Genomic DNA, 14,395 nt, shown 5'->3' with positions numbered 1-14,395 from the left:
AAAAAAAAATCAATAAAATTGCATTCAACCATTAAATTCAGTCCCATGAAAATGTAATTACAAAATGGCAGCGATGCTTTAGCTTTAATCATCATAAAGATGGTGGCTTACAGTCCATAGCTACAAAAATACACTTGTCTATATCCCTTTCAAATTTTCTCTATTACATTTTGTGAAGGTTCAAACATAGATTCTTTTGGTTGCTGCTGGAAGTCAGTTAAAAACCAGGGTCTGGGATAATAGTTGGGTTCAGGGTCGACACGAATAAACGAATAAATTCGTCGCGTTCGTCGTATAATTCAAAGCTGAGCCCGGCGTACATTTCTACTGATTTAATTTAATAAATTCAACCACATAAACATGATATTTTCAACACTTTGTGCTTCTGGGTTACTCAGCTAAACTATTGTTTTCCTACTTTCCTGCTCAGTGGGTGTATTTGTTTGGTTGTTCTTTAATCCCGTTACAGCTGTTGGTGCATATGGCGTGGCTGTGAACGTTTCAGAATAAAAGATAAAAAAAAAATGGGAGTCTCAGTCGATTGAGATGGACCTTTAATTTGAAATGCTAGTATGCTTGTTGCGATTGTATAAGCAGGTCAAACTGATGCAGATCTAAATGGCTCTAAAATGTAACCAGTTCCTCTCATCTCATCTTCTTCTGCTGCCGCTTATTCTCTCTAGGGTTGTGGAGGTTACTTGGCTAACACAGATTCAAACAACCATTCACCCAGAAAGTCCTGCCCAAACGATTTGACTAGCCCGGTAGAGCTTTGGAGTATAATTATTTCCCAACAGAGATTCTCACCAACTTTCCACCATTGTGGAAAATTTGTGTGCGAGGATGTCCGTCTAGCTTTTAGGCTTTTAAAGGAATAAGGGCGCTGTCATATCTGACTCCTTGCGAAACCGAGTTCACTTCGTTTGGGCTGGTGTGAACACATTCAACGATCCAAGCTGAGCCCAGTTAGATAGAGTGGACTCAGTCCAATTGCAGTCACTCCTTGACCCACAGATGGATTTGAAGAACCGACTGCTGCTCTTTTGGAGGTGTCTTGTTTAGTGACCTAGGTACCTGATCAACCTCCTTATGTAGAAGTCTGGTACATGAGCCAGAGACAGTACATGACCAATCACAGAAGCACTGATGGCTCCCAGTGAGAAGGTCTGGGTTCAAAGCCCTTTCTGGGTGGAGTTTGAATGTTCTCGCTGGGTCTGTGTGAGTTTTCTGTGGGTACTCCGGTTTCCTCCCACCTCCAAAGACACTCTTATTATGTTAATTGGTGATTCTAAATTGACCCAAGGTGTGAGTGTTGTCTCAGTGTTAGCCCTGCGATAGACAGGCAACCTCCCTCTAGCTGATAACAGCTGGGATAGGCGACGCTAGTGAGGGTAAGTGGTAGAAGAAGATGAGATGACCCATCACAAAGCTGCAAGAATGTAGTGTTGAGAACTTTTTCTCAGTTGCTGGAGAACATGAACCAAACAAAGGCTAAATGCTGCACTGTAACTTTCCTGTAGTAGTTTGTCCCTGAATAGGAACGACATATAGGTGTGAAAACCTCTTATGAAATCAAGGCCGTCCTCTTATACTTGCCTGCTTGGTTACTTTTTGATGAAATACAGTAAAATTAGCTACGACTGTGCGGGCTGCTCACCCAGCCTTGAGGCTCGCCAGGGCTTCATTCACATTCCTCTGGTGGAACTTTGTCATGTAGGAGTGCATCTCTGGATAATTGTTCCGAATGTTTCTCTCTGTACTCCCGTTAGGAACAGTGCCAAAGCGAAACGGAGGCGAGAAGTCGTTGGGGCTCTGGAACTGAACAGAGTACAGAGAAAGAAATGTTAAAAAAAAAAAAAAAGGGGCGATATCCTTCACAAAATACAGACGAGAGAGAGCATCCAACAGGAACTTTACACCTTACCTTTTTGTCTGACAGACCAGACACCTGGTCCACATATTCCTCTTGGATCATGAAAGCAGCAAGGTTGGCAGTGTAGGAGGCCAGGAAGATGACAGCGAAGAAGGCCCACACTGACACCATGATCTTACTGGTGGTGCCTTTGGGGTTCTGCACAGGCACGGAGTTGTTGAAAACCAGACCCCACAGCAGCCAGATGGCCTTACCGATGGTGAAGGACGGGCCGTGAGGCTCTGGAAGAAAGAAACACTGTCGTTGTTACGGAATTCTGTGACAACTCGTTTTCTGAGGGAGTGCGTGGGACAGCTAGACAGTTTGTGTTGGTGAGTCTCCAGCTCAGCAGAACAAAACTGAATGTCCTCTTCAACTCTTGCACTCGTTGGAGGAAGCTTTAGGAAAGCAAGGCACCGATTTTAGGGGTGTCCTGATCAGGTGCCAAAAATTTAAACAAAGGAGCGACATCGTCATTAGCTTTGGTTTGAAGCTAACAAGCACATAATAAAGTCAGATTTACTCGCGTGTATGACGTAGTGGCATACCCTAAGAGCATCCTGACATGTTTCTCCCGAAAATGTGACTAAACTGTTACGTCGTATGTATATATATATATATATATGGTCTTGCCTGTACATAGGTTTTCATCTGTAAATATTGTCCATATGCTATAAAAACAACCTGTACCACACCACTTATACACCACACTATTTACGCTGCATGTGTTTACTGCTTAGTGCACTTCTGGTTAGATGCTACACTGCATTTCATTGCTCTGTACCTGTTCATGTTTAATGACAATAAAGAATGAATCTAAGTCTAATCTAAACTCTGCATGAACGCAGACTACAACAACAACAACAGCTATAACTGGTCCAAAATTATGGTCAACTCGATCCATTCAGTTCCAGCCTCCCATGATATTGTTTTCTATTATTTCAGTTGTAATCCCGTCCAGTTTTTTTTATGTTTCCTGATTCTCTTTTAATAATTTCTTCCTTAGTGTTTTTGTTTCTTGCTTTACTTCCTGTATTTTCCCCCTTTGTTTGGTTTCTCCTTGCGCGCTCGTTAGCTTCACCTGTCAGCCCACGTACAGTGATCAGCCACAACATTATGACCACCCTTGTGATAATTCAGTGCTCTGCTGGGAAACTTTTGGACCTGGCGTTCAATCGTGTGGATGTTACTTAGACATGTAGCACCAACCTAGACCAGACCAGACACCCTGACCTCATTATTTAGGAACAACTTAAAAAAAACATGGAGAACAGCACAAGGCGTTGACCTGGCCTCCAAATTCACTAGATCCCGAATTGAATCAAGTATCTGTGGGATGATACCCTAACCCTAACTCTAAAATCATACCCATTCTCTAATGAGAATGCACAACATAATGCTATGCCTGATGAGTGTACATAATCCTGTCTCTGTCTTCCCTCAAGTCGCCTGTGAAGTTCAGCTCCATCGTCTTCCTGAGATTTTATCTTGATTTGGGGTTTTCTGGATTACCCTGCAGCGCATTCTGTTCCTGATTAGTATGTTTTCATTAAAGTTCTTTTGTTTCTTGTTCCTGCGTTTGGGTGCTACCTCGCCCCCCTTTTTTCATCTTTATTTGGATACGTAATCTTACTAAGATTAGCACCAAGACCATGCTTAAAGGTATACAGCAAGGGTACAGACTCTTAATTTCGCTTTATAGCACTTAAATAAGTGATAAATATATATATAACGTGTGAGTATAAGTCATATATTGTCTGTTTTCTGTTAAGAGCTGTGTTGGTTCAGTCGTCTGTAGCTGACAGCCATTCTGCTGTGATTAGCAGTTGGTTGGTAATGTCTGTGTGGGCATGTGTGACAGAGAAATGCAGAGTGTGTGAGCGAACTCGTGGGCGTGTATTGTTTGCGTGGAGCTTTTGTTCACGGACAAACCGGCTTCGGCGTGCCAAATATCTGCTTATGTGAAGTTTGCGACGAAAAGTCGGTTGAATGAACAGAGGGTGAGGACTTTTTACAAATCTACAGTCGAGCCATTGATGCGCTTCGACTCTAAAACTTCGATCTTCACGCTAAAAACCTGAGCAGATAAGAGGAGGAGGAGGAGGTGCGCAGAAGAGAACAGTGCTTTAGGGAGGAGTACATCTTCTCCAGGAGATGATGAGGGATGAGAGGAGTGTTAAAAAAAAAAAAGATATTGTCTATATATAGCCACATCAGAGATGGAGTTGTGGGAGACATTGATTTTTTTTTCTCATCTTTTCAGGTGGGGAGATCTAAGACAGAAACGAGCCCCTCGCTGTCAGAGCTGACATGTGATTTTTGGGAAATATGGAAATGAATGCAAGCGATTCGTCCGGTGTGAGGTATGCAGCAGTAGAGGTGCGCTGAAAACAGAGGAGGAGGAGGAGGAAGAGGAGGAGGAAGAAAAGGAGGAGGAGGAGAATGAAGTCATTGGGTCAGTGAGAACGGCTGGTCTATATGTGGAGGCGGCTCGCAGTGTGTCTTTTTTTTTTTCTTATTGTCTCTGTCGATCTTTATACACAGACAGTTTACACAACACAATCCGTGCTGTTTCAGATATAAAGCATCACCCGCAGAGCATCTGTACCTGGTCGGTTAAACAGACCGGTCGACTTTACCGCTGCGCCGTGATGCTTTAAGCACAGACAATCACCCAGTGGGTCAAGTCACCAAACCAGCAGCGATTCATCGAGCGCATGGAAATACTTTACTTCATTACACACTCATCTGAAAAGTCATCTGCTAACGCGAGCAGAGGAACGGTCAATATCCTCTCAACGACAGTCAATTAACTTCACTTAACATCCTGCGGTAAAAGAAAGAAGGAGGTTGCACATCAACAATTTGTTGGTGAATTTCATTGTCTAAAGTTAATAGATTTTTAGCATTCTGTGAGGTGCTATTAGCATGAGCTCATGTGTATATTCAGCTCTGTTGTGCTTTATTAGTTGACATTGTTGCTGTGGTTGTAGAGCGCATTCTTTTGTCCTTGATGTCAGTGAATGCATCATGTGCGATTTTAGTTACTGCAGAGCAGAATAGTCAGAGTGACGGTATTTACGGTAGTTTGTGTCCATATTTTTGTAGACTTGCACTCACACTTTTTGTGTGAAACAATACAACATGTATTCAGGTCGAGAATATAGATTCCTTTGTTGCAAACCATTTCTTTCTACTGTGCGACGTCATTGACGAGATGACTCGACTTTCACCACGTACTGTGTACATTAAAAAAAAAAAAAAGGAAGTCGTACAGCCTCAAGCACCACGAGAAAATGACTATCTGGAACATTACTCATCCAAACACCCTTTCTCTGACGGACCAAATTACTTGCCGCCATTTTCTTTGAGCCCTCTCTCCTCAGCAGGAAAGGTTGAGAACTTTACACTGGTTGAAAGTGTTATTGTACATTTCTGAACATTTTCCTTTCTGATCCAATACTGAATAAAATTCAGGTTGGTATCGGCGATATCAATCTGATACTGATACTTTGTGTCTGGTAAACCTAAAAAAAAAAGTATATTTTAAATCATAGCTTCAAAAAAGAATACAAGACATTTATTTATTTTAAACTCTGAAGTATATTGAGATACTCATTTACTATATAGCCGAGCTAATACAACAACAGAAAACTACTAGTACTATAAAATGAAAACTTATCATCATAAATGTTTTGTATTCTGTGTTGCAGTTTAACCTCAGTAGTTTAGTTACTTTTCATTATGTTCCTACATTACCTGGAACTGAAGTATCCAAAGTTTTTGATATTTTGATTTGAGAATCGATTTTAGAGCATGAAGGCCTGGTATCAGAAGTATCGGCATTACAGTATCGCTCCGCACGTCGCTACTAAACACCACCTCAGCATGTCCTCTCAGGTGAGAAAGAGAGAGACAAGACAGGCAGCACAGATACAATTCTGGGAAACAAAGTGTCTGGAATTATTTATATACCTCTGTCCTCAAATAGTTCAACCCCCTCCCTCCCTCCTTCCTTCCCTCCCTCCCTCCCTCCAACAGGTACTGAGCCTGTGTTGGTGTGCGTGCGTTGAACTGAGGCTTCTCACCTTTGCCGTCAGCCAGACAGCGGTTGTAGCCCACAGGGCTGAAGTACTCGAATATAAACACAGCCATAGCCGACACCAGCAGCAGCATCACGAACATCATCACCCACACATCGGCGCTGAAGGGCTCTGGAGGCCGAGAGGGGGAGGAAGAGGGGAAGAGGATGAAGGGAGGTGAGGGAGGGGATCGAGGGAAGACGGAGATAAGGGGACACGGTGGGAAAAGGAAGCAGAAGAGAGGGAGAAAGAGATGGAGGAAGGGGGGGGGTTATGAAGCAAGAGAGGAGAGGGCAAGAGAGAGATATGCAAATATGGTGCGCCAGATTGAGGAGAGGAAGGAAGCATCAGAGAAATGGAGTAGGAGTGGGAAATGTAAGAGGGCACAGAGAGAAAATAAACAGTTAGACACATTATCTTCCACTCCAGCACATCTCCTGTTTGAATGTGCAAACGCACAAAAACTTGGCTCTCGTTACTAGTTTTAGCTCAACTTCTAGAGGTGGTGGAACGATATTAACCCACGGGGACCTGACGAGGAGCCGTCTAACACGAACGCGTCTGCCAAGAACGCTGGTGAAAAGCTGGTAAATCAAGCTGCAAACCTTATTCCAAAGACTCCGTTAAATACGCGAGTCGAAACATCTTTACAAACCCAGTTATGATTTGGAAATTTGAAGAGAGAACTCTGTTAAGGACGTGGCCTTAACCTCATCATGCAACTCATTTTCGTAGATTTAAATATTTGAAAATGTAATTTAATTTAGTTAAAAAGGTAATTTTTAGTGGTTATATTGAGTCAGTCTGCACCTGCACTATTTATCCTGCACCTTTATATTTTAAATCATTTGTGCTGTTTGCAGTTCAACAATGTCCATGACTTTTACCAGTTTTGACCTTATAAATAGTGAAGTGGTGTGTTCTATCCAAACTTATCAATGATTCTCACTGCTTCTTTTTGTAAGATGATTAGTGGATGTAGTGAGTTTTGTTGCCCCGTACTTCAACACAGTGACTTAATATAGACATGTTTTATGTGCGATTTCTATTTACATCCTGCCTATATTTCATAAATTTGAGTAGAAGACTCAATTAAGGAAGTGGCTGTGGCCTTAACCTCATGATGCAACTCATTGTCATAGATTTAAATATTTAAAAATGCAATTTGATTTAGTTAAAAAGGTCTTTTTTGATGGTTATATTGGGTCAATCTGCACCTTTACCTTTTAAAATGTTCATGTCATTGCACTATTCTTTTGCAAAATCTGTCAAAATAACTATAAAAACTAGAGATCTAACTATTAAGCAGTAGCTTGAGTTACATATCTGTGTCCAAAAATGCATAAATAATGACACATCATGTGAGTACGATCGGCTCCTTCGCTCCTCACCTAAAAACGCCGACGGCGAAACGGTGCCGTTGCTGCGGGAGACCATGACGCTAATGCCCGTCTCGATGAAAGGGACGGAGAAGTCGATGACCTCCGACCTCTCCTCGTTGATGGTCAATGAGCCGACGGCCATGTGGGCGTTTTTTAACACCACCTGACGAAAGGTGAAAAAAAAAAGTAGAGAAACCATCAGCACGCCGAACTCAACGAAGCTCCTTTTTTTTTTTTTTTTTTTTCAACATTTCCCTGAGGGGCGTGCGGCTGCAATAAAACCATTAGAGAAACAAATTCAATCGACACAGTCAAGAATAGCTCGGAGGTGGATAAAAATAGAATATCGCAGCCTGATTTCAGAGAGATTGTGTCTCCAAACATGAATGAATGGTTCTCGCTGGGAAATTTAATAGAGAGAAACCAGAACATTGATACAGATTATGTGCTGTATGATTTAGGTTTTTTCTCCTATATGTGGACATTTCTATACATATGTTTTTTTGTGCTATAGGCATTTCAATGCATATACACTAATCAGCCCTAACATTACGACCACCTTCCTACGTGCTACACGTCTTAAGTAACATCCACATGGATGAATGCCAGGTCCAAAAGTTTCCCATCAGAACACTGAATTGTCACAAGATGGTCGATGACATTTACTTCTCCTATCAGTGGTCATAATGTTGTGGCTGATCGGTGTAGGACCGTGTAGGTGTGTGGGAAAGTCAGTCACGAGGCATTTCTGGGAAAAGAAGGAAAATGTGACGGGACGTGTTGAGAGAACGCGGCCAAAGAATTGAAAACGAGCACGACGAGCTAACGAAACTGACGGACATGTGAAAACACTTTACTGAGCTCAGAGTGGACACTCTGGGGGGGGGGGGCGGGGGGGACGATGGAGAAAGACAGAAAGAGGGAGGAAGAAAATGGGTTACCACAGCGCAGTGGGTCACGGCTGCTTGAAATAGCCGCCCCAATGCCTTCCTCTACCTGCCTCCCACCCTCCCCCTTGGCACCTCTGCACAGGTAGTATATTTAGCCCCAAAAATTTTACAGCCCTACAGCGCGGAGGGGTAAAGTGGGACGAGACTGTCTCTCCGAGTTAATAAGGCGTGTGTGACTAAGTGAGTCAAAGCTCCACTATGAGCTTCAGAGTTGGGGATGTGTGTGCACATATGAGTGAGTCATAAAGGAAAAAAAAAAAAAAACACAAAAGTGCAGAGAGCTTTGTTCGCGGCGCTGTGAAGTGGACCTTTACAGGCCGGGAGAATATCACGCGTCTACTTTGCAAATTATCCGCAGTTTTTACCCAAAGTGTCTGATTGTTTTTTGTTTTTTTTTTTTTTCCCGCGCGCATTCGTAACTTTTCCCGATCTTGTTTACTCCGCCGGTAAAGTGCGCTTTGTGTGCGTGCGTTTTGGATGTGCGAACACCTCCCTGGGGAAGAAAAGAGCGAGTCCATCCAGCAGTGCGCTCACTTCCTCTCTCCATCTCCCTCCTACGACTTGTTCTCTCCGTGTTATGAAAGTGACCCATGTGGGTGTTATTGAGAATGAGAGAGCGAGGATGTGTTTATGTGTCTTGGCTGCTGTGTGTGTGTGTGTGTGTGTGTGTGTGTGTCTCTGCTAGCAAGGCCAAACTCATATAATCAAGTGCTTTGCCTCTAATATTTCAGATTAGGAGCATGAGGGGCAGGAGGGGTCAATGTGGCCGGTGAAACCTGACAATGAATCGACTTGAGATGAAATGTAGGATCTTCTCCGAGCGCTCATTGATTATTTTCCTCCAGGGCTGGGCGGTATGACCAGAAATGTTCATCACGGTATTTTGTTTTTCATGCATAATCATGTGTTTAGAACATTTTGTACTGAGAGGAATTAAAGCAGTAGATTGACTAAGGATGGACTATTTTACTGTGGTGATGAGTTAATGTTGTAGAATAATCCCACACTAGTAGTAAAACAGGTTTGCATGGTTAACATTTAATTTATTTTGACATATTTTAACATGTTTAAGCTGCTACGTCTGTAACGTCAATAGCAGCGCGACTGACTACCGTAATGTTTGTAGTCTGTGCGCAAGATATTTTTTTCTCATTCATAAAAAGCTAAAATTGGGGACATTTGGGGACAGCTTTAGCCGTGGGGACAGGTCATCCAAAATCGTCGAACACAAGTCCCGGAAGCACAAGTCGTCTCTTCTGCCGCCTTATTTTTCGGACATTTCCGTCTTCACCAGCCTGCGGTGACGCAGCCGCACCATGTGTGTTAAGAAGCGCTACACTGGAAGTGGTATATTAAAAAAAAATACCCCTATTCAGCATGAATCAGCTCTATCTTCTTCCCTTCACTTTTGATCTTTTGTCATTTGGCGAGATGTGCTAAATCACGCAAAGGCCCTCGGTGATCCCTGCGCGTGTCCAGGAGTGCGCCTCGACACGTCCTCGTGTGTCAGCATCGGCCCGGACCTCGGCCCATTAAGAGCCTGAGATATATGGTCGTTCTGGCCGAGGTCCAGCTGGAGAAGGACACGGGTCGGTGTAGTTAGACGCAGCAGATACGACCGGAGAGGGGGCGATTCGACCTCTTTTGTGCACGTATAGAGCCGCTTTTAACGCGTTCGCCTGTCCTATTGTTTCTGTAAATCATTCGCGCATCGGTGTCCTCGTCCTCCTAATGACTGCTCATCGGTGGAGGACAGAAGAAGAAGCGGCACATTACGGTGCTTTTAGTCGGGGTGAAGGAGTTTATTACAGGTGACCACGCTAACCGCTCTGCACCCACTAAAGACACCGGCTGGATGACTATAATGGCTTTATGTAAGGGAATAAATGCATCAATCTCATGTAAATTGAAAATCAAAAGTGTCACTCTGCTGGAGAAAAATAATGTGTTGGTCTCACTTGTGCCTCTAAAACATACGTGGCTCATCAGAGAATGGACACGGGTCTTCTGAGGGTGTCAACAGATTGTTGTTAGTGGGGGTCCTATAGGTTGATGTCTGCTGCCATTGAGGAGTGTCATTGCTATGGAATGGGGGTGTCTGTTCTGGTGTAGGTGGGCGCTACATGTCTAACACACGAATGAATGCCAGGTCCAAATGTTTCGCAGCAGAACATTAAATTGTTACTTCTCCTGCCAGTGGTTTTAATGTTGTGGCTGATTAGTGTACGTTTGTGACTTGAGGAACTTGTGACCTTTTTGCTGCCATTGATCCATTTGCCTTTTCCTTCATTAACAAATTGCCAAAGTCGGAGAAGCGCAGCTTGAATTACGAGGACTGACATCGACCTTGCCTCCGGACCGGACGGTGTCGATTAGGAAATGTTTGGAGCCCAAAGTGAACTGTCGCAGTTGAGTGAACTGCATGTACCCTGGGGGGCGGGGTGCTTAACCCACCTGACATAAGTATTCGGCCCCGTGGCACAGAGGGTCAACTCAGGAAGGGAAGCTCATAATTCAAGGTATGAAAACACACTTCAAAGAGGAAACGGAGCCTTCAGGCGACTCCCACGTGAGCTACATACAGAGCAGGTCATTGGACTCAAAGGGTCGGACACAGACTGTAAATTTGTGCTCCCCTCTGATCTTGTCTTCACCTTCACCTTCCCATTGGCAGTAGTTCAAGGCGTTTTAATGTAATAAACTCTCAGGATGTTCAATCAAGCATAGTAATGGAAATTTACACAGTGTACTGACCTTATAACGTCATGTATTTTATTTGCAGTTGATGGACATTTACATTTTTTTGTAGTAAATCGCTCCATCTAAATTTAAACTAGAAAAAGACACTAATTAAGTTGAGGTTTACATCCATGAGTTATATAAGGATTTTGAAGGAGAACATTATGATGTCAAACGCTTGACCTCACTTAATAATTTCATCCTTTTAGATGTTTGTGTAAAATGTTTCCAGTTGTTAAGATTTGTATTTTTAAGGTTAGGCTTAAAATGTGTCATGCAAACACATTGTTCTTTATTTTTTGACCACCAAGTTCTTGTCACTTCCTCCTAGAAGCAAACTGAACATTTGTACCAAATTTGAAGAGATTTCACCTAGTTTCTCCCGAGATATTGCATTCCCAACACTGGTTACAAAGAAACTTAAACTTTGCACCAAAGTTTAGTTTAATATTAGCGTAATGAATTTTGGACTTCTGGGAAATCTGACTTATCTTTATCTTTTCACCACTAAATTGTAACTCTTCACGATAAAGTGAAAGTGAACATTTTGGGCGAATTTGAAAGCAACTGCTTCAAGGTGAGATGTCGTGTTCGTCAGCTGATTCAGGACCAAAAACATGTTCTATGAGCTGATAGAAATCTTGAAATTCTAGCCACTTCATCCTTGAGTCAAACTGAACTTTTGTGCCAAATTTGAAGCTCTTTCTTCAAGGTGTTCCTGAGATATCCCTAAAAATGGTTTGCACATACATAGATTCAAAGGCATTTCTATGGAAGTTTGTTGTTATTAGCACATGAACTTTGTATTGTGAAATCTTTTTGTCCTTTAACCAACAAATCATTCATGTTGGCCACATTTCTGCCAAATCTGAAGAAATTCCTTCAGAGTGAGACGTCGTGTTCACCAGTTAATTTATGACCAACAAATGCGTCTTAATGACCTGACAGTGATCTTGACCGCTGACCTTTCAACACCAAATTCTAGTCCATTTGTACTTGAGTCCAGATGAATGTTGTTGTTTTTTTTACCAAATTTGAAGATATGTCAGATTGCACCATTGAGTTTATTTAGGGCTAAAAATTTGTATTTGGAGCTGAAAGAAACCTTGACCTTTAATACCAAATTCTTATAAGTTCATCCCAGAGTCACAGTGAACATTTGTGCCAAATTGCAAGAAATTTCGTCAAGGTGTTCCAGAGATATCATATTCCCAAAAATTGCCCGTACACAGAGCCGCAGGCATATTTCTATGTATGTTTACATATATATATGTATATATTGTGTATTGTGAAATCTCACTGATCTTTGTCCTTTGACCTACAAATTCCTCTTCTTGGCCACATTTGTGCCAAACCTGAAGAAATTTTTGAAGACATTCTCTTCAAGGTAAGATATCGTGTTCACCAGTTAATTTATGGTCAAAAAAAGTTTTCTGATCCTAGGGAACCCATGAGACCAAATTAACCCATGAGACCAAATTCAAGTCACTCCATCCTTGAGCACAAATGGAGGTTTGTACCAAATTTTAAGAAATTCTGTCAAGCTGCTACAGAGATATTACGTCATAGAGTTTGTGTTATGGCCAAAAACAAGTCAGAGACCTTGACTTTCAACCTTTGAATACCTGATTCTAAACAGTTCATCTCAGAATCAAGGTAATCACAAGTTTTTGCCAAATTTGAAGAAATTCCATCAAGATGTTCCTGAAATATCCAAAGAACGGGCTGGACGTGCTTACAAACGCACAACACGGACAAGAACAGTTTTGATGATCATGAAACAAATAAAGAGCAAACACTAAAAAATGAAAAAGTATATTACGTTTATCTTGGGGAAGGACTAACTAACTAATTGCTAGATTTTAAAAATACACAAGGTCAAAAAATTTATGACACCGTTATTTGTTGTTTGTGCAATTATTAACTCGCCAAATCACACCACGCTGCCAAATATGCCGACTTCATGTCCTAACAGCACCTCTTAGACAGCACTGACATCAATAATGGTGCCGCAAATTAGGTGCAATCTTCATTTGCAACCTTTGCCAACAAATTATAAATGAGGCTGTCATTTCATTTACACATGCATGACTATGAGAGGCGGGAAAAGGCTTTTACTCGCTGACCTGTGAAATCCTGCAGCCTCCCACTAATAGTTTGTTAATGGCCACTTTCTCTTAAAAACAAAATGTAAATATGCTCCTCACCTCTCCCACCATGCCGTTCCAGGTGCCGTTGATTTTCTTGCCGTGCTTCCCGTTCGTGACCAGGTAAAGGTCGTAGGTAAATTTGACTTGCTTGGCGATCTTCTTCAGGATGTCGATGCAGAAACCCTTGCAGCAACGCTTGATGTATATTCCCGACTCCTTCGTCTGGTTGCTGCTCAGATAAACAGAATAATTATTTTATTTTTTTTTTTTTTTTTTTTAAAAAAACACATACACATGCACATCTGTCTGAACTGGCATGAATTAATACTAAATGTGATTTGGTGGTTTTTGGCAGCGTCGCTCTCGCACCGATGAAGTGTGAAGAGATTCTACCTCGGGCTCTGTGAAGCTGCCCTGGAAAATTAACATCATTCGCAAGCAGGAGTTTTAGTTTTTTTTTTTTTCTTGCCGTTTTGCTTAAGCAGTAGGTGGATCTGTGGGCTACGGTGGCAGATGGGCAGAAAACTGATCCGTTATCAATGTGCGTTGAGCTGAATTTTCACACCAATTTCAATGGAAATTTGTCTCAATTCTTAATCTGGATTTGCGGACGAGCTTTCGGCCCGTGTCCTGAACGGATCTGGTTTAGCTGAGGTTTGAGTCTTACAGTGTTTTGATCTGTTTTCGGCAGGGTACAGTGTTCCTCATGCAGGTCCCGCTAAGCGGATCCACGTCTTCCACAATGACGAACGGCGCCTCCTCCAATGTCACAATGGACAGGTGGTCATCCTCCCTGGTTGCTGGCCCCCCATATAGTTCATAGCGAGGCCACACATGGTATTTCATGGACAGGGAACCGTTCTCCCATTTACCCACCTGCAGAGACACGCGGGAAAAAAACAAAAACAAAAGACTTTCAGACCATCGTCTACACTCGTTTCGGTCTGGAAATGTAACAGTACGAGGGAGTTGGCGCCGTGTTTAGGCAAAAATCCCTCAATCTAATTAGAAACGCGGCCTCATGCATCTTTTTCTGCGCTCCTCTTGACATTTCTGTCAATTAAATCACAACAGAGTGACGAATGTGAAGGGAGAGGAGAAGAGAGGGAGAGAGGTGAGTAGAGGAGAGGACTGAGACCTGGAGTGTATAAACGAGAGCAAGGTTAACGCGAAGGACGAG

At 42.5% G+C, this 14,395-nt stretch overlaps 1 protein-coding gene across 4 annotated transcripts in view; it reads right to left on the bottom strand.

Annotated features, from left to right (window-relative positions):
* The window catches only part of LOC124997846 (glutamate receptor ionotropic, NMDA 2B), a 143,261-nt gene that overhangs the window by 19,788 nt on the left and 109,078 nt on the right, over positions 1-14,395 (bottom strand). For all 4 annotated transcript variants that reach the window (XM_047571856.1, XM_047571854.1, XM_047571857.1 and 1 more), the window contains 6 exons: positions 13,883-14,091; positions 13,273-13,444; positions 7,386-7,539; positions 6,001-6,126; positions 1,925-2,154; positions 1,658-1,818 (listed from right to left, as the gene is read on the bottom strand). In XM_047571856.1, coding sequence (XP_047427812.1) covers positions 1,658-1,818; positions 1,925-2,154; positions 6,001-6,126; positions 7,386-7,539; positions 13,273-13,444; positions 13,883-14,091 — 1,052 coding nt within the window. The remainder of the gene's footprint in view (positions 1-1,657; positions 1,819-1,924; positions 2,155-6,000; positions 6,127-7,385; positions 7,540-13,272; positions 13,445-13,882; positions 14,092-14,395) is intronic.

Source organism: Mugil cephalus, chromosome 20 (genome assembly GCF_022458985.1).
Source record: "Mugil cephalus isolate CIBA_MC_2020 chromosome 20, CIBA_Mcephalus_1.1, whole genome shotgun sequence".
NCBI classification, from domain to species: Eukaryota; Metazoa; Chordata; class Actinopteri; order Mugiliformes; family Mugilidae; genus Mugil; species Mugil cephalus.
Note: the sequence above shows the minus strand (reverse complement) of the source record. Positions and strands in the feature narration are given on the sequence as shown.